The sequence below is a fragment of the Schistocerca cancellata genome, chromosome 9 (assembly GCF_023864275.1).
Source record: "Schistocerca cancellata isolate TAMUIC-IGC-003103 chromosome 9, iqSchCanc2.1, whole genome shotgun sequence".
In the NCBI taxonomy this organism is placed as follows: Eukaryota; Metazoa; Arthropoda; class Insecta; order Orthoptera; family Acrididae; genus Schistocerca; species Schistocerca cancellata.
The window spans coordinates 69482766-69504859 of NC_064634.1; the positions used below are offsets into that span (position 1 = coordinate 69482766).

Here is a 22094-nt window from a genome sequence, read left to right on the forward strand (position 1 = left end):
TAGGTAGTCTGAAATCTGCCTTCTATTACTCTTGCTAAACAGATAAACCTTCCTCCCTTTTTTACTATTCCTATTAACTTCCATATTCAGGGATGCTGCAACGGCCTTATGATCACTGATTCGCTGTTCTGCGCTTACAGAGTCGAAAAGTTCGGGTCTGCTCGTAACCGACTCTCCTAAGCACACCTAAGCTGCAGGCTGACGTCAAGACCTTGTAAGATCTGAAGGATCATGTTCTGTACCGACTTAATGATGACACCTTAGATACATTACTTCAAATAAGCTTGGACTGCACTGTGGTTATGTTTTAAAGTCTGTTTGCAGTCTGACACCTACAGGGGTCACAGGCGTCATTCAAATGTTCGTGATTTGTTGATAATGTAACAAAAAATACAGTTCAAACAAGCAACAAATCCACTGCAGTCAGGAAAAATTTGGATTCCAAACGCAAATTCTTAAGAAGGAAAAAAAAGGAAACAGGAAACTGGATTCATTTGAAATTATATTTACTTCAAATGCGCATTTTTAAGATTGTCTCTGACAGAGGTCTTCAGTTTAGTAGTATGTTTGCTCCTGGTGTGAGAGAATTAGCCGTCTACATTTATCATAGACGCCCAGGGGACGCCCGGATGTGTAGAAATTAGTAAGCGAAACACACGCTACGTGGAGGCTTCTCTCGTGTCCCCCATCACTTCAATTGCGGCGCTATTAAAACAAATTTAGCGCAACAAATTCTTTCGCAAAAATCTGGGAAATTATAAAGCTGTTCAAGCAGTATCCAGGTTTGTCTGGGCAGGTTGTACACTCGTATGGTGTATCAGGGCGCTTGCCTTGTTCCGCGCACTTCTTACACCGCTTCCTCATAACTTGCTTCTTCCCTGCTGTAGCTTCCCGCTTTTGCACAACGTGTGTTTGTTTGTGATGTTTCTCGCTCCATTTCGTGGAACGTCCATTGGTGGAAGGAAGCCCTTTATAATGTTCATTCTGTCATCGATCAACGTAATTTTATTTCCTGAGTATTTGTTGTACAGATATGGAGAATTGAAAACTAGCATGTCACTGACATGAAAGTATAGTTTTTTCGGCCAGCGGATAGTCTTTAGTTCACATACATAACACGATAACATCTGATCTTGTTTATCAGTCCCAGACATACACGCATTCAGCCTGCCAGAGTGGCCGAGCGGTTCTAGGCACTACAGTCTGGAACCGCGCGAAAGCTACGGTCGCAGGTTCGAATCCTGTCTCGGGCATTGATGTGTGTGATGTCCTTAGGTTAGTTAGGTTTAAGTAGTTCTAAGTTCTAGGGGACTGATGACCTCAGAAGTTAAGTCCCATAGTGCTCAGAGCCATTTGAAAAAGAATGTAACGTGTATCGTAGGAGACGTTGACACGAAGTCACAAAAAATTAAGCTGGAATTGTTAAGCATCGATACTCATGCCCCTGTGATCTGGGCTGACGCGTTTGATTCGTTTGCCCCCCAATAATAAGACGACGCTGTACTGCTTCCCTCCCCCTTCCGCTGGTTCCCGCCGCGCGGCGTGTTGATCGCGCATGCGCACTGGTGGCTGCGGCGGGGTTGGTAGCGTAGCCGGCGCGGGTCCGCTGGCCGAGCTTCATTCCAGCGTTGCGTCCCGACCCAGACGCTACAGGTGTCGCGCGTGTTAGGTGTGGTGGTGAACTCTTGACTCCCTGCAACAATGGCTTCCTTCCTGGTGAGGTCCGGCGTGCGGGCGGTGTTGGAGGCGGCGGCGTCGGCGGGCGTCGTGACGCCCAGGCGTCTGGTGGCGGAGCAGCAGCGCCTCTTCAGCAAGGTAAGTCTGCAGTCATCTACTTAGCGACGCGCATTTTGTACCCGGGCGATTGCTGCCTTTCAGAAAGAGAGTGTGAGTAAACAGGTTTTTCAGAGACCGTTACTCGTTATCCCCAACATGTTTTCAATTACGGCCCTACCTTCAAACACAAAAAAAGGCAGTACAAAAAATTTGACATGAAACCACACAGATCTTTGTTTTCTATGTAGGCACGTATTTTGAACTTCTCTGTGCATCATAGATATTTGTCCTCTTGCAGCGTACTCTGTGTGTTCTTCACAAGTTTGTAAACAGATAGCCACAGCGAATGGAAGAAACTCAATACGACACAAGAATACAGCAATTTCTGATTAACAGAGTAGACCAGAATACTTGCCAAGATAAAACCATGTATTTTCATGTTAAATGTTTTTATATTACCTTTTTTTGCCTGATGATGGGATCGTACTTCGAAATATGTTGCAATATTAAATAACTAGCTTAGCGCCCGGTGTTTCGCTCACGCAGACTGTACGGTCTGCACAGATTTGCTTCTTTTTTTTTTTAATCGAATTTTTATGTTGTTTACAAACTGCAACACCTTTTAAACTTTACACGCTAATTAAAGCCATAGTACAAGGGTCTTTTCTGAATGAACTTCTGACCAAAAAGCAGTTCTGGTAGGTGGAGTCCAAGGTTTTCGTTGATCAAGTCTTTTGCGTTCTTGTCGTGATGTTTCCATAGAAACTTTCAACCCCTAACGCAGATTTCTTTATATCCAACCAAGAAGTCAAATACCAATTTTCGTAGCTGTATCTTTAAAACGCTTAGTAGTTCTTTAATAATGGTTTATTTTCGAAGAATCTTTCACTTTCGTAAAATCCTTCTTAAACAACGCCTACAGTAAAAGAACAACACTCTCTCCAAAGTTCAAAACTCTGTCTTGAACGGTTTGGGCTGGGCCTTGATGAGTCAGTCAATCAGTCAGGGCATTGCCATATATAAGCAAGTTAACAACAAATTGTGATTGATAGCGGCTCTCAATATCCTGCCACAACATCGCCTTGTATCTCTTCTAGTACGGTATGTGTCAGTATTATAGCAGTCGGGCAACAGTAGCTCCGTTTCAATAAACGTGCGACTAGATTCCTCTTCACTTTCGGCTACGACTGACTTGTCATCAGTGTGCAAAGGCGGCCACACACGTGACTGCAAGTCTGACAAACATGCACGAGCAAGCATTCTTGACTGTCTGTGGCGCAATTTTGTGCATTATGTAGGACTGTTTAAGCTGCTTGACGCTTCATCGATTTTAAATCATGCAAGCTCGTGCAAGCGTATTAAAATACGTAGCAAAAGTTAGTTCTACTGCAACCTTCCTAGCGATCTTATTTCGAGAAACTTGAAGCAAATCAAGGTGGACAAGTGTATTCGAGTATACGAAAACTAGCCCTCCTTCAACAGTCGGCCAGAGTGGCCGAGCGGTTCTAGGCGCTTCAGTCTGGGACCGCGCGGACCGCTACGGTCGCAGGTTCGAATCCTGCCTCGGGCATGGATGTATGTGATGTCCTTAGGTTAGTTGGGTTTAAGTAGTTCTAAGTTCTACGGGACCGATGACCTCAGCTGTTAAGTCCCATAGTGCTCAGAGCCATTTGATCCATTTAAACCTCCTTCACAACATGAAATCGAAAGGCTATCACGGCAATTCAAAGAGGAGCGTTGCATATGCTAAACTTTTCACAAAATACCATCCATTCTTAAAGAAACTTGACATTATTAAACCGATAAATTCTCCTGGAATCGATTGCAGTACGGGAAAAATTGAAGGACGAGCGAAAGTACTCAAATCAACAATCGCGTATTACAGATGTGTATAGATGAAAACACCCAAAGGTAATGGGACGGAAATCGCGAGATTTGATGTACATATACAGACAAAGAAATGATGACAGTTTCGGAAAAACTGGATAATTTATTCAAAAGAAAGCAATTAGGCAAGTCAGTGACGTGTTGATCCACCTCTGGTCCTTACGCAAGCAGTTATTCGTCTTGCCATTGATTGATAGAGTAGTTGGATGTCGTTCTGAGGGATATAGTGCCAGATTCTGTCCAGTAGGGCACGTTAGATCGCCAGAATCCCGAGATGGCTGGAGGGCGTTGCCCGTAATACTCCAAAGGTTCTCAATTGGGAAGAGATCCGCTTGCCTAGCTGGCCAAGGTAGAGTTTGGCAGGCACGAACAGAAGTAGTAGAAACTCTCGCCGTGTGGGGGCGGCCATTATCTTGCTGAAATGTAAGCCCAGGGTGCCTTGCCGCGGAGGGCATCAAAACGGGGCTGTAAAGGCGCCGCGGGTGCCAAGCAAAGAGGTCCCACTATGAAAAGAAATGGCACCCCAAACCATCATTCCTGGCTGTAGGTCCGTATGGCGGCCGACGGTCAGGTTGGTATCCCGCTGTCCAGGGTCTCGATAAATGTCTTCAACCTGGAATCTTATTGAGTGTAGTAGAATTGTCCTCTGTGATGAGTCCCGCTTCGAAATGGCGAAACGTGTCTGGAGATGCCCCGAACAGCAGTGGGATGTCAGCCTAACTGTCGCCACCACTACGGCCCGACAACAGGGAGTAATGGTCTTGGGTGCCATTTCTTTTCAGGCCTCCTTCGGTTATCATCCACGACGCCCCTATAGCATATCGGTATGGCGACGATATTCTACGCCCTGGTTTGTTGTCCTCCGTGGCAAGCCGTCCTGGGCTTACATTTCAACAAGATAATGCCCGGCCGCACATGGTCAAAGCTTCTACTGCTTGTCTTCGTGTTTTCCAAATCCTACTTTGGGCAGCAATTTCATCTGATCTCTCCCCAGTTGAGAACGCTTGGAGCATTATGGGCAGGGCATCCAACCATCTCGGGATATTCACAATCTCATGTGCCTATTGGACAGAATTTGGCACGATTGAACAATAGCTTTCATAAGGGCCAGAGGTGGACCAACGCGTTACTGAGTTGCTCAATTTTTGAAGCTCTTTGTCTTGGATAAATCATCCCATTTTTGTGAAATTGTAATCATATGTTTGTCTGTACATGTAAATCACATGTAAGGATATCCGTTCCATTCTTTAATTCCTTCGTCGTGCGTTGCTCTTTTATTATTTGGTGTCATGATAGAGATTGTTCTGTTTACCCCGAAATAACTATAACAGTCATGTGGATACATCTTGAAAGCAGACTCTTTATTTTTTCTTCTTCTATTCTTTGTATTTTTTTTTTTTTTCGTACCGGAAAGGGAAAACCAGCCGAAACTAGCAAATCAAAATGGTTCAAATGGTTCTGAGCACTATGGGACTTAACATCTATGGTCATAAGTCCCCTAGAACTTAGAATTACTTAAACCTAACTAACCTAAGCACATCACACAACACCCTGTCATCACGAGGCAGAGAAAATCCCTGACCCCGCCGGGAATCGAACCCGGGAACCCGGGCGCGGGAAGCGAGAACGCTACCGCACGACCACGAGCTGCGGACTAGCAAATCATCTTCCTTCGAGCTCTACGTATTGCTAGCACAGGTTGATATTTGAGCGAGCTTGCTTGGACTGTGTAGAAGAGAAGGGTATTCGTGCATGCTCGCACAAAACGCTTAACAATGCCTGCTTGTCAAGTTTGCAGTTATCTGTCTGGCCACCTTAACACACCATTTGCTGTAAACCTCTGTCGGCTCGTGCTGGACGCAGTTGTAAAAGCCAAAGGGTCCTGATCAGAAGCGGCTTCAACTGAATTCTATTAGTCAGAAATGGAATGGGCCATTGAAAGTGTTTGAATTCTGCCCATCACTCTGATTGGGTCGAAGGCCTAAATGTTGAACGATTTCGTGGAGCGGTTTTAGAGCTCGCGAAATCAGTGTGTCAGCGGGGGACGTGTTTTAGCCGAATATTTCAGATGTCGGGGGAAGGCGACCGTGCTCGCCGAGTTATTTCTTGCAGTAAGCAGCGAGTGAGGACTAGGCGAGGTTTTCATTGAAGCTAATGAATCTTAAGCGTTTCCGTGGGCATTTGAGGCTTTTTCTCGCGAGGCACGGAAGGAAGGTTTCAAATGACTCGTTATCATGCTAGCCTTTGCGGCTGCGAGACGTCGAACCCTAATCTTGCTCCCTTTTCTTTGAGCACACAAGGAGCGTCGAAGCTGTTAGAGAGCCAAAGCGCAGCACTGCCGTCTGTAAACAATGCTTGTCTACTCGGTGACAGATAACACTTGCTGGGAGAACGTCCGCTGGCTCCTTCTGTCCTCCAGTATAAACACACTGCTGGGTGGCCGCTGCCATGCACTTGCTGCATCGGAACCGTTGGATTGGTTGCCCGGGGGGGGGGGGGGGGGGCAGTCCCAGCAGCAGTTAGGGCCTTGTCCGCTGTCAGCGGGGGACAGGGGTGGCCAAGGAAGGCGTGTAGACCGCAGAACTCAGCCAGTCCAGATGGCTCAGACAAAGACCCTGTGGCGGCGGTCAGAGAGCGCCTGTCTGACGGAGCTCCCTCCACATTGTTAAGCCATCAGGTTCGTTCGAGTAAGGCTATCGAAGCCGAATGGAATCGTTTTCAAACTGTCTCTACTGCACATGCGCAGAACTCTTACTCGGAAGCATGATTTGCGTGTTTCGTTGCCTGACCACCTGTAGCATTAGTTGAACCTCTGGTCTCTTCGCTTTGCTCAAATGTTTCTTATGTAAATAATGAAACAGTGCACCGGGTACGTATTTTCTTTCTTTCTTTTTTTTTTCATACTTGGCACTACGCGTTTCGAGAATTTATTCTCGTTGTCAAGTCAAAATATTTGCGTAAGTATATTGTGTGGTGTTTCAACTGTGGCCGAAATACTAAATGTCTTTTTCCAAAGCTGTTTCACAGAGGAAGACTGCACTGTAGTTCTTGCTTCACATGGCGCTGAGCACTATGGAACTTAACATCTGAGGTCATCAGTCCCCTAGAACTTAGAACTACTTAAACATAACTAACCTAAGAACATCACACACATCCATGCCCGAGGCAGGATTCGAACATGCGACCGTAGCGGTCGCACGGTTCCAGACTGAAGCGCCTAGAACCGCTCGGCCACATCGGCCGACTGTAGTTCCTTCTCTAGATTGTCGCACAGATGACAAAGTGGTAGGTATCGAAATAGATGGCAGAGGGAAAGAAAAACAATTAAAATCGCCCAAAAGAGGAAAGGCCGGTGGACCTGATGGGATACCAGTTCGATTTTATACAGACTACGCGAAGAAACTTGCCCCCTTCTTGCAGCGGTGTGTCTAGAAGAGCGTAGCGTTCCAAAAGACTGGAAAAGGGCACAGGTCATCCCCGTTTTCAAGAAAGGACGTCGAACAGATGTGTAGAACTACAGACCTATTTCTCAAATGTCGATCAGTTGTAGAATTTTGGAACACGTGTTATGTTCGAGTATTATGACTTTTCTGGAGACTAGAAATCTACTCTGCAGCAATCAGCATGACTTTCGAAAAAGACGATCGTGTGAAACCCAGCTCGCGCCATTCGTCTCCGAGACTCAGATGGCCATAGACACGGGTTCCCAGGTAGATGCCGTGTTTCTTGACTTCCGCAAGGCGTTTGATACAGTTCCCCACAGTCGTTTAATGAACAAATTAAGAGCATATGGACTATCAGACCACTTGTGTGATTGGATTGAAGAGTTCCTAGATAACAGAACGCAGCATGTCATCCTCAATGGAGAGAAGTCTTCCGAAGTAAGAGTGATTTCACGTGTGCCGCAGGGAAGTGTTGTAGGACCGTTGCTATTCACAATATATATAAATGACCTTGTGGATAACATCGGAAGTTCACTGACGCTTTTTGCGGATGATGCTGTAGTATATCGAGAGGTTATAACAACGGAAAATTGTACTGAAATGCAGGAGGATCTGCAACTAATTGGCCCGCCGGAGTGGCTGTGCGGTTCTAGGCGCTACAGTCTGGAACCGAGCGACCGCTATGGTCGCAGGTTCGAATCCTGCCTCGGGCATGGATGTGTGTGATGTCCTTAGGTCAGTTAGGTTTAATTAGTTCTAAGTTCTAGGCGACTGATGACCTCAGGAGTTAAGTCGCATAGTGCTCAGAGCCATTTGAACCATTTTTTTTGCAACGAATTGACGCATGGTGCAGGGAATGGCAATTGAGTCTAAATATAGACAAGTGTAATGTGTTGCGAATACATAGAAAGAAAGATCCTTTATCATTTAGCTACAATATAGCAGGTCAGCAACTGGAAGCAGTTAATTCTATAATTATTTGAGAGTAGGCATTAGGAGTGATTTAAAATGGAATGACCATATAAAATTAATCGCCGGTAAAGCAGACGCCAGACTTAGATTCATTGGAAGAATCATAAGGAAATGCAATCTGAAAACGAAGGAAGTAGGTTACAGTACACTTGTTCGTCTACTCCTTGAATACTGCTCACCAATGTGGGATCCGTACCAGATAGGGTTGATAGAAGAGAGAGAGAGAGAGAGAGAGAGAAGATCAGATCCAACGGCGAGCAGCGCGCTTCGTTACAGGATCATTTAGTAATCGAGAAAGCGTTACGGAGATGATAGATAAACTCCAGTGGAAGACTCTGCAAGAGAGACGCTCAGTAGCTCAGTACGGGCTTTCGTTGAAGTTTCGAGAACATACCTTCACCGAGGAGTCAAGCAGTATATTGCTCCCTCCTACGTATATCTCGCGAAGAGACCATGAGGATAAAATCAGAGAGATTAGAGCCCACACAGAGGCATACAGAAAGTCTTTCTTTTCACGAACAATACGAGACTGGAACAGAAGGGAGAACCGATACGGGTACTCAAGGTACCCTCCGCCACACACCGTCAGGTGGCTTGCGGAGTATGGATGTAGATGTAGATGTGTTGTGCCTCTCTTGCGCTGTATTGTGTTTTTGAGGTCAATGTACAGTACTGTGCCTACCATATTATGCAGAACACACACACACACACACACACACACACACACACACACACACACACACACACACACTGTTAAATTTCACAAACAGCAAGAATGGTGGGTTGTGTGTGTCTTGTTTTCTGCATAATGGAGAAGACAAAGTATCTTATAACCACAAAAAGCCGGCTACAGTACAAGGCAGGCAACACAACACAAAAATACTAGTGTAAATATTTGATCATGATGAAGAGAAATTCTCGAAATTCGTCGTGCGAAACATGAAAAAAATACCTAAGTTTCATTACCACATTTAAAGAGTGATTGACAGTTGCAAACAAAAAACATCTAATACCCTACTGGCCATTAAAACTGCTACACCAAGAAGAAATGTAGCTGATAAACGGGTATTCATTGGACAAATATATTATACTAGAACTGACATGTGATTTCATTTTCACACAAATTGGGTGCATAGATCCTGAGAAATCAATACCCAGAACAACCACCTCTGGCCGTAATAACGGCCTTGATACACCTGGGCATTGAGTCAAACAGAGCTTGCATGGGGTGTACAGGTACAGCTGCCCATGCAGCTTCAACACGATACCACAGTTCATCAAGTGTAGTGACTGGCGTATTGTGACGAGCCAGTTGCTCGGACACCATTGACCAGACGTTTTCAATTGGTGAGAGACCTGGAGAATGTACTGGCCAGGGCAGCAGGCGAACCATTTCTGTATCCAGAAAGGCTCGTACAAGAGCTGAAACACGCGGTCGTGCATTATCCCGCTGAAATGTAGGGTTTCGCAGGGACCGAATGAAGGGTAGAGGGCCGGTCGGAGTGGCCGAGCGGTTCTAGGCGCTATGGTCTGCAACCGCGCGACCGCTACGGCCGCAGGTTCGAATCTTGCCTCGGGCATGGATGTGTGTGCTGTACTTGGGTTAGTTAGGTTTAAGTAGTTCTAAGTTCTAGGGTACTGATGACCTCAGCTGTTGAGTCCCATAGTGCTCAGAGCCATTTTGAACCAAGTTAAGTCTCATAGTGCTCAGCCATTAGAAACATTTTTGAGGGGTAACACATCTGAAATGTAACGTCCACTGTTCAAAGCGCCGTCAATGCGAACAAGAGGTGACCTAGACGTGTAACCAATGGCACCCCATACCATCACGCCGGGTGATACGCCAGTATGGCGATGACGAATAGACGCTTCCAATGTGTGTTCACCGCGATGTCGCCAAACACGGATGCGACCATCATGATGCTGTAAACAGAACCTGGATTCATCCGAAAAAATGACGTTTTGCCATTCGTGCACCCAGGTTCGTCGTTGAGTACACCATCGCAGGCGCTCCCGTCTGTGATGCAGCGTCAAGGGTAACCGCAGCCATGGTCTCCGAGCTGATAATCCATGCTGCTGCAAACGTCGTCGAGCTTTTCGTGCAGACGGTGGTTGTCTTGCAAGCGTCCCCATCTGTTGACTCAGGAATCGAGACGTGGCTGCACGATCCGTTACAGACATGCGGATAAGATGCCTTGTCATCTCGGCTGCTAGTGATACGAGGCCGTTGGGATCCAGCACGGCGTTCCTTATTACCCTCCTGAACCCACCGATTCCATATTCTGCTAACAGTCATTGGATCTCGACCTACGCGAGCAGCAATGTAGCGATACGATGAACCACAATCGCGATAAGCTACAATCAGACCTTTATCAAAGTCGGAAACATGATGGTATGCATATCTCCTCCTTACACGAAGCATCACAACAACGTTTCACCAGGCAACACCGGTCAACTGCTGTTTGTGTATGAGAAATCGGTTGGAAACTTTCCTCATGTCAGCACGTTGTAGGTGTCGCCACCGGCGCCAACCTTGTGTGAATTCTCTGAAAAGCTAATCATTTTAATATCACAGCATCTTCTTCCTGTCCGTTAAATTTCGCGTCTGTAGCACGTCATCTTCGTGGTGTAGCATTTTTAATGGCCAGTAGTGTATTATGAATCAAATTGAGTGAAACTGCCCTGTTTCCCACTTGTGGTCAGCATTTCTTGGAGAACCAGTGATACAAAATGTTAACTGAGGAAGTTCGTAATTATTCGTGACACCACTTTCCTCATCAACATCCTGTTTTCTTTGACATATTTTGACTATATGTATATGATGAAAAAATTTGATCAGCTTATCTTATTTATTACCAATTAGTATGGCTCTGAGCACTATGGGACTTAACATCTATAGTCACCAGTCCCCTAAAACTTAGAACTACTTAAACCTAACTAACCTAAGGACATCACACAACACCCAGTCATCACGAGGCAGAGAAAATCCCTGACCCCGCCGGGAATCGAACCCGGGAACCCGGGCGCGGGAAGCGAGAACGCTACCGCGCGACCACGAGCTGCGGATACCAATTAGTAGCAATATCAACAAACAATACTTTAGTAAATATCCAAACGTTACAAATGCCGGAAATTATGTAATTTGAAGAAAAATTATCGTTGGTTTATTTGGTGGTGAGTGGCCGCAATGTACCCACTGATTAAGAATTTGGTATGCAGCTTAATTCTACTAATATACAGGGTGAGTCAAGAGGATAGGTACATGCTTTGAGATGCGATAGTATTAGTGATTCTGAACAAAAAACTTCATGTGGACGTATGCCTATTGCAAATGGTTTCCGAGATAGAACACGTTTAGTATCGGTTTCGCAAGTTTTTCTTTAATAACTCGAAAACCGCACGTGTCTCAGAACGCAATTAAATTAAATTTGCTACATTTTATTTTCTGTCTGGGACTAACAGTTTGCCGAAGAAATCGCGAGAATACTGAAAATCTCGCGTGACGCGCATGCGCCGTAGCTTAGCCGCTTTTTGTAGGCCAGTTAGAGGTAGTTTTCCTACTTGATAGACCACAAGCGTCCTGTATTAAAATGTTCGTCTCAGCTTCCTCTATATTACTGTAGTACGTTGTAAACAATGACAATGAATAATACAGAAAATAAATAGAAATGCACATTAGAAGTGTTCTATCTCGGAAACCATTCGGAATAGGGCATATATCCACACCAAACTTTACGCTCAGAATCACTAATGCTATCACCCGTCAAAACACGTACCTTTCCTCCTGATTCACCCTGTACGTGTATCAATCAGCATAGCATGCTTATATGTCCGAGCGTCACCTCTCCTGTAAAGGGAGCCAACTTAATGTGCGAGTGTCATTTATAGCAATGAGTGTAGTATGTGCCCCCCAATTATCGGCTATTCTGATTGTATCCTTATATGGAAGAGAGAAAATTAAAATATAGTAAGATCCTTTTGATTGTGACACCCCAGGCTTTAAGCGAGAAATCCGGGTTCGAGACCCGGTCCAGCATAAATTTTCACTGACGTCATTCCATTCTTCATCTGATGGTTGTCCGTACTGTGAATACATGTAATGTTTCATAACGGCTGTAGTCGCACTGCCTGTTCCTTTGGACACGCTCGCACGTCGAAAGGAACACTGCATCGTAATCAGAATAACGCAGGCACTGCAATATCGCAGTACGTGTAGGTTTACTGACGAAGAGTTAGCCGATGTGTACCTGGTTTATGGCTTCACCAAATCCAGTGCAGGCATGGAGTGACGACACTGATGAGCTTTCCCCACAGCCACGGCAACCACATCACACTACTTTTGAACCAGTTTTCTCATTGCTTTCTGCTTAGTGTTGTACGTTTTGGTAATTGCATGCTTTTTGTTGGTCGTTGATTGATTCGGGAGAGGGGACCAAACAGCGCGGTCTCCGTCCAAACGGATTAGAGAAGAATGGGGAAGGGAGTCGGCCGTCCTCTTTGGAACGAACCTTCCCGGCATTTGCCTGAAGCGGTTTAGGGAAATCACGGAAAACCTGAATCGGATGGTCGGACGTGGGATTGAACCGTCGTCCTCCCGAATGCGAGTCCTGTGTGCTAACCACTGCACCATCTCGCTCTGTGAGACTGCTCTGCACATGCGCGCGCTGATCTCTTTGGAGCAGGCTTATGAAAGGCTTTGGAGCCAGTCACAAGAATTTCCTGTGATCAGTCGAAACTAGTTGCAACCGTCCATTGGCCGCAGCTCGATTAGTTTTCTCCCAATCACAAACCACGGAAACTGGGAGAATTCGCGTGGATGCAACAGTATCACGAACGAACCTGATCGTCACACGGGACATGGCAGCTAACGCTGACGTGACGCGGATGGGAAATCCAGCCTCTCGTGTCATGGATCGTGCTGGTTAACCCCCTCACGGGCGCATTTTTTGTAGCAACTCAGTGAAGATAATTTTTTTTGCTATTATCTTAGAATTGTGACTACTGACTATATTTTTTGATAATTTTCTTGTGATTTAGTACCAAAAACTGTGGTAGTACATACATCACCCTGGTACTTTTGTGAGGTATTAAAAATATTGTGGTAAATGGATTCTCCACTTCCCTTTTGTGAGCTGCCATGTGTTGCCACTATACTTAAAACAATAATGAACAGTGTGTTCTGTTTTTATTTTATATTTTCTTTTACTTTCTTGTAAAAAATACATGTTGCCGATTTTAAAGTTCACTTACTACAACGTGAGAAGTGTCCTAGAAACTTTATCATGCAATAAAGGTAAGAGCTGATACATGTCACAATATTTTTTTATATTTTTTTTATTTATTGATTTATTTAACCTGTCAAGATTAGGGCCATCAGGCCCTCTCTTGCATCTAACCAGGCATTCTACTTATTTTACATTCATTTGTTTTAGTAGGCATGTTAAACTACATCTAGTGCAAAAAGTGAAATAAACAATTACAAAGCACACCTGGAAAAATTCATACATATAGTGTTTATATTCGTAGATCATAAGTACTGTTATAATTAGACATTATTGAAGAGACAGATTTTAGATAGGAGTGCTAGCAGCAGAGAGTATGAGGGAGACTGATGGTGAAGGGAGGAGAAGAATAGAGACATGATGAAACATAATTAAGGAAATATAATAAAGGAAAAGAAGATTGCGAGGCTAATAGAGATAGATGAAGAGGAAGGCATCTCAGGAGCAAGATAGGAGACGCTAGCTTTGCTGTTTGACAGATGAGAGGATTGGCCTTGTACATCAATTTTGTGGAGAACGTTGTGAGGATGATAGTAGGAAATGCTTCAACTTCTTGTTAAAAGCAGCAGGGGATTCAATCAATAATGTATATTGCATAAGCGAAGCAGTGTGTTCCGACAACAGTAGTGATCCTACAACAAACAGAAACTGATTGTTGTATCAGTTTTCATACACCAGGTGCAGTATACTACCACAAGATTTCAGGCATAGACAGGGGTGGTAAGATGTACCCCTAAGTTGGTGGTAAGTACGCTTCGCAAAGACCACAAATGACAGATTAATTTTGTGGTAAGCATACTTCCCAAGCCCCTTCCGGAAACTACTTTGGTGGCAACCATACTTTCCTAGAACCATTAAAACATTGTTTGGAGGGATACATACTTCCCACAGTCCTGAAGGCTATATTTCACAGCAAACAGAAAGAATGTACGGCGGACTGCCGCTAGATGCCAAGAGCATACAGAAGCGGTAACACATGCCCCGTAAACGTTGTAAATAAATGCATGTAGTGGGAAGTACAGTATATCCCCCAGGGCCAGCAAAAGCGTTAACCTGCTTTGCCATTGTAGCGCTATCCAGCGGCAGCCGTCGGCTGTATCTGGCTCGCAATTCACACATATTGTTTATCTGTTACACAATGGCCGGCCGAAGTGGCCGAGCGGTTAAAGGCGCTACAGTCAGGAACCGCACGACCGCTACGGTCGCAGGTTCGAATCCTGCCTCGGGCATAGATGTGTGTGATGTCCTTAGGTTAGTTGGGTTTAAGTAGTTCTAAGTTCTAGGGGACTTAATGACCACAGCAGTTGAGTCCCATAGTGCTCAGAGCCATTTGAACCATTTTTTTTGTTACACAATGGACACGCGTAAAATTTCTACGTCAGCTCTATTAAAACGCACATTTCCTCGCGTGTCCACACGCTGGTTATGTTGTTCCGTAGTATACATAATGGAAAACTTCAATATCCATGAACGTCTTATAAGATACAAAGGAAAGTTGTCTGCATCGACAGTAAGGACGTCAGCTTATAGTACTTCACAGCATCGGACAAGCTCACTCCCGAGAGAGAGGTCTCAAACTTAGCTCCCGCCGTTATTTCTCAAAGTTTGAGGCTTTATTATGAGAAACTTACAAAAATGGCTCTGAGCACTATGGAACTTAACATCTATGGTCATCAGTCCCCTAGAACTTAGAACTACTTAAACCTAACTAACCTAAGGAAAGCACACAACACCCAGCCATCACGAGGCAGAGAAAATCTCTGACCCCGCCGGGAATCGAACCCAGGCGTGGGAAGCGAGAACGCTACCGCACGATCACGAGATGCGGGCAAGAGAAACTTACAGTAACTTTTCGATGCAAAGTACTGACCATCATTGGCCACTACGTTCTCCTGTCATTCGAGTAGCATACGAATCCTGCGAGAGAAGAACTGGGCGTCTTTTGAGGAGATCCATGAATAGATCCAATTTTGCACTCGTTCGAACAACCGGAAGTGGTGGTCAGTCAGGTCGTGTGGTATTGATCGAAAAACGTGGTAGTCAGAGTAATGTCTGGAGAATACGACAGGTGGGGTAAGACGTACCATTTCAATGTTTCCAAGTATGTTTTGACGAGTTTTGTGGCCTGCCGTCGAGCACCGTCAGGCTGCAAAATCACCTTTTCATGTCTATCGCTGTAGTGTGGTCCTTTGTCTTTTCAGTGGTCGGCTGAAACGCATCAGTTGCTTTCGATAGCGATCTCGTGTGATTTATGGAATATTCCGTCGGTCGTTGGAGGAACGTAGACATATTAAGACTTGAATAAACAGTATTAATGTTCCATGATAATAATTATTTAATGGTTCATTATAAACCGGCTTTATGCTTCATAGGCTATCGTCAGACAATTTAATACTAAACAGATAGTCCACACAACTTCAGTCTTTACCACAGCATTTTCTGACCTTCAGTCGTAGATTTCTTCATGTTAAAGCAGAAAATTAAAATTTCCGCCAATGACAAGAATTTGGCTCGTAAATTGGCAAAATCAATCGACAATAACTTTACGATGCAATCACAAATCGACTAATCTTTTCATGGCGCTTTGTTTGCAAATATTTGTACTAATTTAATAAGAAAGACCCACACCTTCTAGAAAACGTAGGGGCGAAAAAATATTCGACAGAGCAAAACGAGAAACCTTTACCCATTGCTTCATAGCTCGGCATCTCGACCAATAATGCTACGCTGAACTTCTACATAACGATTTTGCAATTTAGGTTACGATGTTTTGGAGGCTTTAATCGACGATATGTTATTAACTGGCATTTGATCATAAATCCTACGAAGAACGACGCAGCAACAGGAAGGCGTAGTGTGGCACAAGCGAAAGTTGGTAGGCCTGATTCTACATCTGAAACATGATGCCTATTCAGATTTTGCGCCAGTCGCGTAAGAGTGGCGCTAGTAGTGCCGCTATGAGGATGTAAACCATGTTTGATTTAAATACACGCTCGAAGGGCCGTGAGCGTTAGTTAGCTTTGGGATTGGACGTGGTGAGTTGATCTTACTCAAGAATGCCTTTAAGGCAACAAAGATGCCTTTACGAACACCTCACTGAGTATGAATAAGGTTGTGTAATAGAGCTACGAGAAGCTGGATGTTCCTTCTACGGTTCTGCAGAAAGACTTGACAGGAATGCAGCCACTGTTAGTGATTGCTGGCAGCGGTTCAAATGGTTCTGAGCACTATGGGACTCAACTGCTGAGGTCATCAGTCCCCTAGAACTTAGAACTACTTAAACCTAACTAACCTAAGGACATCACACACATCCATGCCCGAGGCAGGATTCGAACCTGCGACCGTAGCGGTCTCGCGGTTCCAGACTGCAGCGCCAGAACCGCGCGGCCACTTCGGCCGGCGCTGGTAGCGGTGATCACGAGAATGTACAACAGCAAGACGACCGGGCTCCGGCCACCACATGTCACTACCGAGAGGGAAAACCATCGTGTCTCGAAGTGGAAAACTTTACATTTATCTACATTTATACAGGGTTATTACAAATGATTGAAGCGATTTCACAGCTCTACAATAACTTTATTATTTGAGATATTTTCACAATGCTTTGCACACACATACAAAAACTCAAAAAGTTTTTTTAGGCATTCACAAATGTTCGATATGTGCCCCTTTAGTGATTCGGCAGACATCAAGCCGATAATCAAGTTCCTCCCACACTCGGCGCAGCATGTCCCCATGAATGAGTTCGAAAGCATCGTTGATGTGAGCTCGCAGTTCTGGCACGTTTCTTGGTAGAGGAGGTTTAAACACTGAATCTCTCACATAACCCCACAGAAAGAAATCGCAATGGGGTTAAGTCGGGAGAGCGTGGAGACCATGACATGAATTGCTGATCATGATCTCCACCACGACCGATCCATCGGTTTTCCAATCTCCTGTTTAAGAAATGCCGAACATCATGACGGAAGTGCGGTGGGGCACCATCCTGTTGAAAGATGAAGTCGGCGCTGTCGGTCTCCAGTTGTGGCATGAGCCAATTTTCCGCGGGCTACGCGTGAAACTTGCCCGCACGCGTTCAACCGTTTCTTCGCTCACTGCAGGCCGACCCGTTGATTTCCCCTTACAGAGGCATCCAGAAGCTTAAAACTGCGCATACCATCGCCGAATGGAGTTAGCAGTTGGTCTATCTTTGTTGAACTTCGTCCTGAAGTGTCGTTGCCCTGTTATGACTGACTGATGTGTGTGCATTTCAAGCACGACATACGCTTTCTCGGCTCCTGACGCCATTTTGTCTCACTGCGCTCTCGAGCGCTCTGACGGCAGAAACCTGAAGTGCGGCTTCAGCCGAACAAAACTTTATGAGTTTTTCTACGTATCTGTAGTGTGTCGTGACCATATGTCAATGAATGGAGCTACAGAGAATTTATGAAATCGCTTCAATCATTTGTAATAGCCCTGTATATAGTTGCGTATTTTTCACACGAGACTGACTGGAAAGATTTGATGAGGATTCAATACTGGGCTGGAAGCTTGCGTTTCGAGGAACACTCTCTGACAAGAATTACACTGCCAAAAGCGTTTGACGAGTCTCTCAGAGGAAGTTCTCCCTCCCTCTCTCTCTCCTCTCTCTCTCTCTCTCTCTCTCTCTCTCTCTCTCTCTCCTTTTTTTTCTTTTTAATATGATCACGCTCCAACTTCTACTACACGACTGCATATCGTGAAGGTATCCCAGTACATCGTCAAAGATTTTATAAAAAAAAACTGGTTCAAATGGCTCTCAGCACTATGGGACTTAACATCTGAGGTCATCAGTCCCTTAGACTCAGAACTACTTAAACCTAACTGACCTAAGGACATCACACACTTCCATGCCCGAGGCAGGATTCGAACCTGCGACCGGCCGGCAGATTTTATAAACCATATTTTATTAAAAAAGTCTTTAAGGTTACTTTAATGTATAATAAATACATTATACTGACCGAGCCTTCCAAGTGGACTCACATCCTTCACAGAGCACGCTCCAGTGCATGTTGAAGTGTTTATTACTAGTGCGAGGTGCGCCAGACAAGCTTCCGTACAGTTTGGAAAACAGGATAGAGACCCTTGTAAGCGGTGGTCAGTGTAAAACTGTCCAGAAGAACACTGCCCAAGGCTGGAGAAAATCCAGGTAAGAGTCCCAAGCTGGCACACAGTTTTAATCTGCCAGAAAAATTCTAAACAGCGCACACTCCCTCTCAGACGGAAGGATTTATTTCAGCCAAGAGCAGATTACAGCACGATACCTATTAATAGTGCCCTCCTATTACATCTTCCTGGCGCAGACGGTATGAAGTCAAACTAATTAGAGCACGCATAAAGGTATACAAGCGAAATAGTCTGTAAATGAAACGGAAAGAAAATTTAATATATGATATGATGAGAAAGTACCTCCATCGCCGACTTATCAGTGATTTGTGGATTTGGAGAACAGTTTCTGGGCCCCATTACGAAAGCATCCCCTTTTCCCCTCTCTGAATTGTGCCACCGGTCTCGTCTTGTAGCTCGATAACGTTATCTTGTCCGCTGTGTGAGCTCTTCCAAGACCTACTGTTCCGCTATGTCTATAAACAGACGTCTGCTGCAACTCCGTTTCTAAGTGAGCGTTCAATACGTCACTGAGCCGTTTACAAGCAGTTTACGCTTTGCTCATCATTCTGAAACGAGCACGAGGAATGTATAATAAACTAAATTTGAGCCAAACGTAGAAGAGACAATGACTTAATCATTTTCTTAAACGGTTTCTGCTTCCATCTTTTCGGCCACGTCTCCTTCGGGCGTGTTATGCCAAAGCTATATGGTTTCACAGCACTGTCAATTTGCAAAATAGCCATCTTTTTATGCTTGTCTCTTACTAACAGTATTAGTGGTGGTGGTGGTGGTGGTGGTGGTGGTGGTGGTGGTGGTGGTGGTGGTGTGGTGATGGTGATTTAACGTCCTGTCGACATCGAGGTCAGTAGACGGAACACGAGCTAGAAATGTTTCAAGGATGAGGAAGGAAACTGATAGTGTACTTTCGAAGGAACCACGCCGGTAATCGCCTGGGCAATTTAGGGAAATCACGGGGAATCTAAATCTGGCTGGCCGGACGCAGATTTTAGCATTCGTTTTCCCAATTAGTGATGGGGACATGTTGTTGTTGTTGTTGTTGTGGTCTTCAGTCCTGAGACTGGTTTTATGCAGCTCTCCATGCTACCCTATCCTGTGCAAGTTTCTTCATCTCCCAGTACCTACTGCAGCCTACATCCTTCTGAATCTGCTTAGTGTATTCATCTCTTGGTCTCCCTCTACGATTTTTACCCTCCACGCTGCCCTCCAATACTAAATTGGTGATCCCTTGATGCCTCAGAAAATGTCCTACCAACCGATCCCTTCTTCTAGTCCACTTTGGAGACATAGAAATGTCATATTTCATAAAAATTCGCGTGACCGATCGTGTTACTAGGTCAAAGCCTTGCGTAACAGTGGTTAAAACAACTGAATTTTTATGCACTGATCATCAAAACTCTGTATCAGTCGGATATAGTGCCCAGAAAACCAAACGATTTTTTTTTATATAAATAAATGTAAGAAAGGAAAGAAATGGAACCCAGCGTAGTTGCAGTAAGGTATGTAAACGAACGACTGATGTGGATAGATTTGACAGTGTTTAGCAAGAAAATTAGGATTGTGTCAGTATATTCGCACTGTGAAGGGACAGATCAAGATAAGATGGATAGTTTTTATGAGGCACTCAGTGATGTAGTTGTTAGAGTAAAGGACAAGGACAGTGTTCTGCTCATGGGTGATTTTAACGCCAGGATTGGAAATCGAACAGAAGGGTATGAAAAGGTTATGGGTAAATTTAGAGAAGATATGGAGGCCAACAGGAACGGGAAACAACTCTTGGATTTCTGTGCCAGTATGGGCTTAGTAATCACAAACTCCTTTTTTAAACATAAGAACATTCACCGGTATACTTGGGAAGGCAGGGGAGCCAGATCTGTCATTGACTATATAATAACAGATCAGGAATTCAGGAAGGCTGTGAGGGACACACGTGTATTCAGGGGATTCTTTGATGACACTGATCATTATTTAATCTGCAGTGAAATTGGGATTGTGAGGCCGAAAGTGCAGGAGGTCAGGTCCATATGTAGGAGGATAAGAGTGGAGAAACTTCAGGATAAGGAAATCAGCCACAAGTACATAACAGCGATCTCAGAAAGGTACCAGTTAGTTGAATGTAGTCAATTACAGTCATTGGAAAAGGAATGGACAAGGTACAGGGACACAGTACTAGAAGTGGCTAAAGAATGTCTTGGAACAGTAGTATGTAAAAGTAGGATGAAGCAAACAGCTTGGTGGAATCTCACAGTCAAGGCAGCCTGTAAAAGGAAAAAGAAGGCGTATCAAAAATGGCTACATACTAGAACTCAGGTAGACAGAGAAAGTTATGTTGAAGAAAGAAACAAAGCCAAACAGATAATTGCAGCATCCAAGAAGAAATCTTGGGAAGACTTTGGAAACAGCTTGGATACTATGGGTCAAGCTGCTGGAAAACCATTTTGGAGTGTAATTAGCAGTCTTCGAAAGGGAGGTAAGAAGGAAATGAGAAGTATTTTGGACAGGTCAGGAAAACTGCTGGTGAATCCTGTGGATGCCTTGGGCAGATGGAGGGAATATTTTGAAGAGTTGCTCAATGTAGGTGAAAATACGATCAGTAATGTTTCAGATTTAGAGGTAGAATGGGATAGGAATGATGATGGAAATAGGATCACATTTGAGGAAGTGGAGAAAATGGTCAATAGATTGCAGTGCAATAAAGCAGCTAGGGTGGATGAAATTAAGTCGAGACTCATCAAATACAGTGGAATGTCAGGTCTTAAATGGCTACACAGGATAATTGAAATGGCCTGGGAGTCGGGACAGGTTCCATCAGACTGGACAAAAGCAGTAATCATACCAATCTTTAAACATGGAAACAGAAAAGATTGTAACAACTACAGAGGTATCTCTTTAATCAGCGTTGTGGGTAAAATCTTCTCAGGTATTGTTGAAAGGAAAGTGCGAGTATTAGTTGAGGACCAATTGGATGAAAATCAGTGTGGGTTTAGGCCTCTTAGAGGTTGTCAGGACCAGTAGCTTACGGCAAATAATGGAGAAGTGTTATGAGTGGAACAGGGAATTGTATCTATGCTTTATAGATCTAGAAAAGGCATTTGACCGGGTTCCTAGGAGGAAGTTATTGTCTGTTCTACAAGATTATGGAATAGGAGGCAAACTTTTGCAAGCAATTAAAGGTCTTTACATGGATAGTCAGGCAGCAGTTAGAGTTGACGGTAAATTGAGTTCATGGTTCAGAGTAGTTTCAGGGGTAAGACAAGGCTGCAACCTGTCTCCACTGTTGTTCATATTATTTATGGATCATATGTTGAAAACAATAGACTGGCTGGGTGAGATTAAGATATGTGAACACAAAATAAGCAGTCTTGCATATGCGGATGACTTAGTTGTGATGGCAGATTCGATTGAAAGTTTGCAAAGTAATATTTCAGAGCTAGATCAGAAATGTAAGAACTATGGTACGAAGATTAGCATCTCCAAAACGAAAGTAATGTCAGTGGGAAAGAAATATAAACGGATTGAGTGCCAAATAGGAGGAACAAAGTTAGAACAGGTGGACGGTTTCAAGTACTTAGGATGCATATTCTCACAG

The 22094-nt window shown here is 44.4% G+C and overlaps 1 protein-coding gene across 1 annotated transcript in view; it reads left to right on the forward strand.

Moving 5' to 3' along the window:
- The first annotated feature begins 1637 nt into the window (after positions 1 to 1637).
- Positions 1638 to 22094, forward strand: part of LOC126101601 (sarcoplasmic calcium-binding protein) — a 165545-nt gene continuing 145088 nt past the window's right edge. The window contains exon 1 of the mRNA XM_049912278.1: positions 1638 to 1815. Within this exon, the coding sequence (XP_049768235.1) occupies positions 1702 to 1815 (114 nt within the window). The 5' untranslated portion in view covers positions 1638 to 1701. The remainder of the gene's footprint in view (positions 1816 to 22094) is intronic.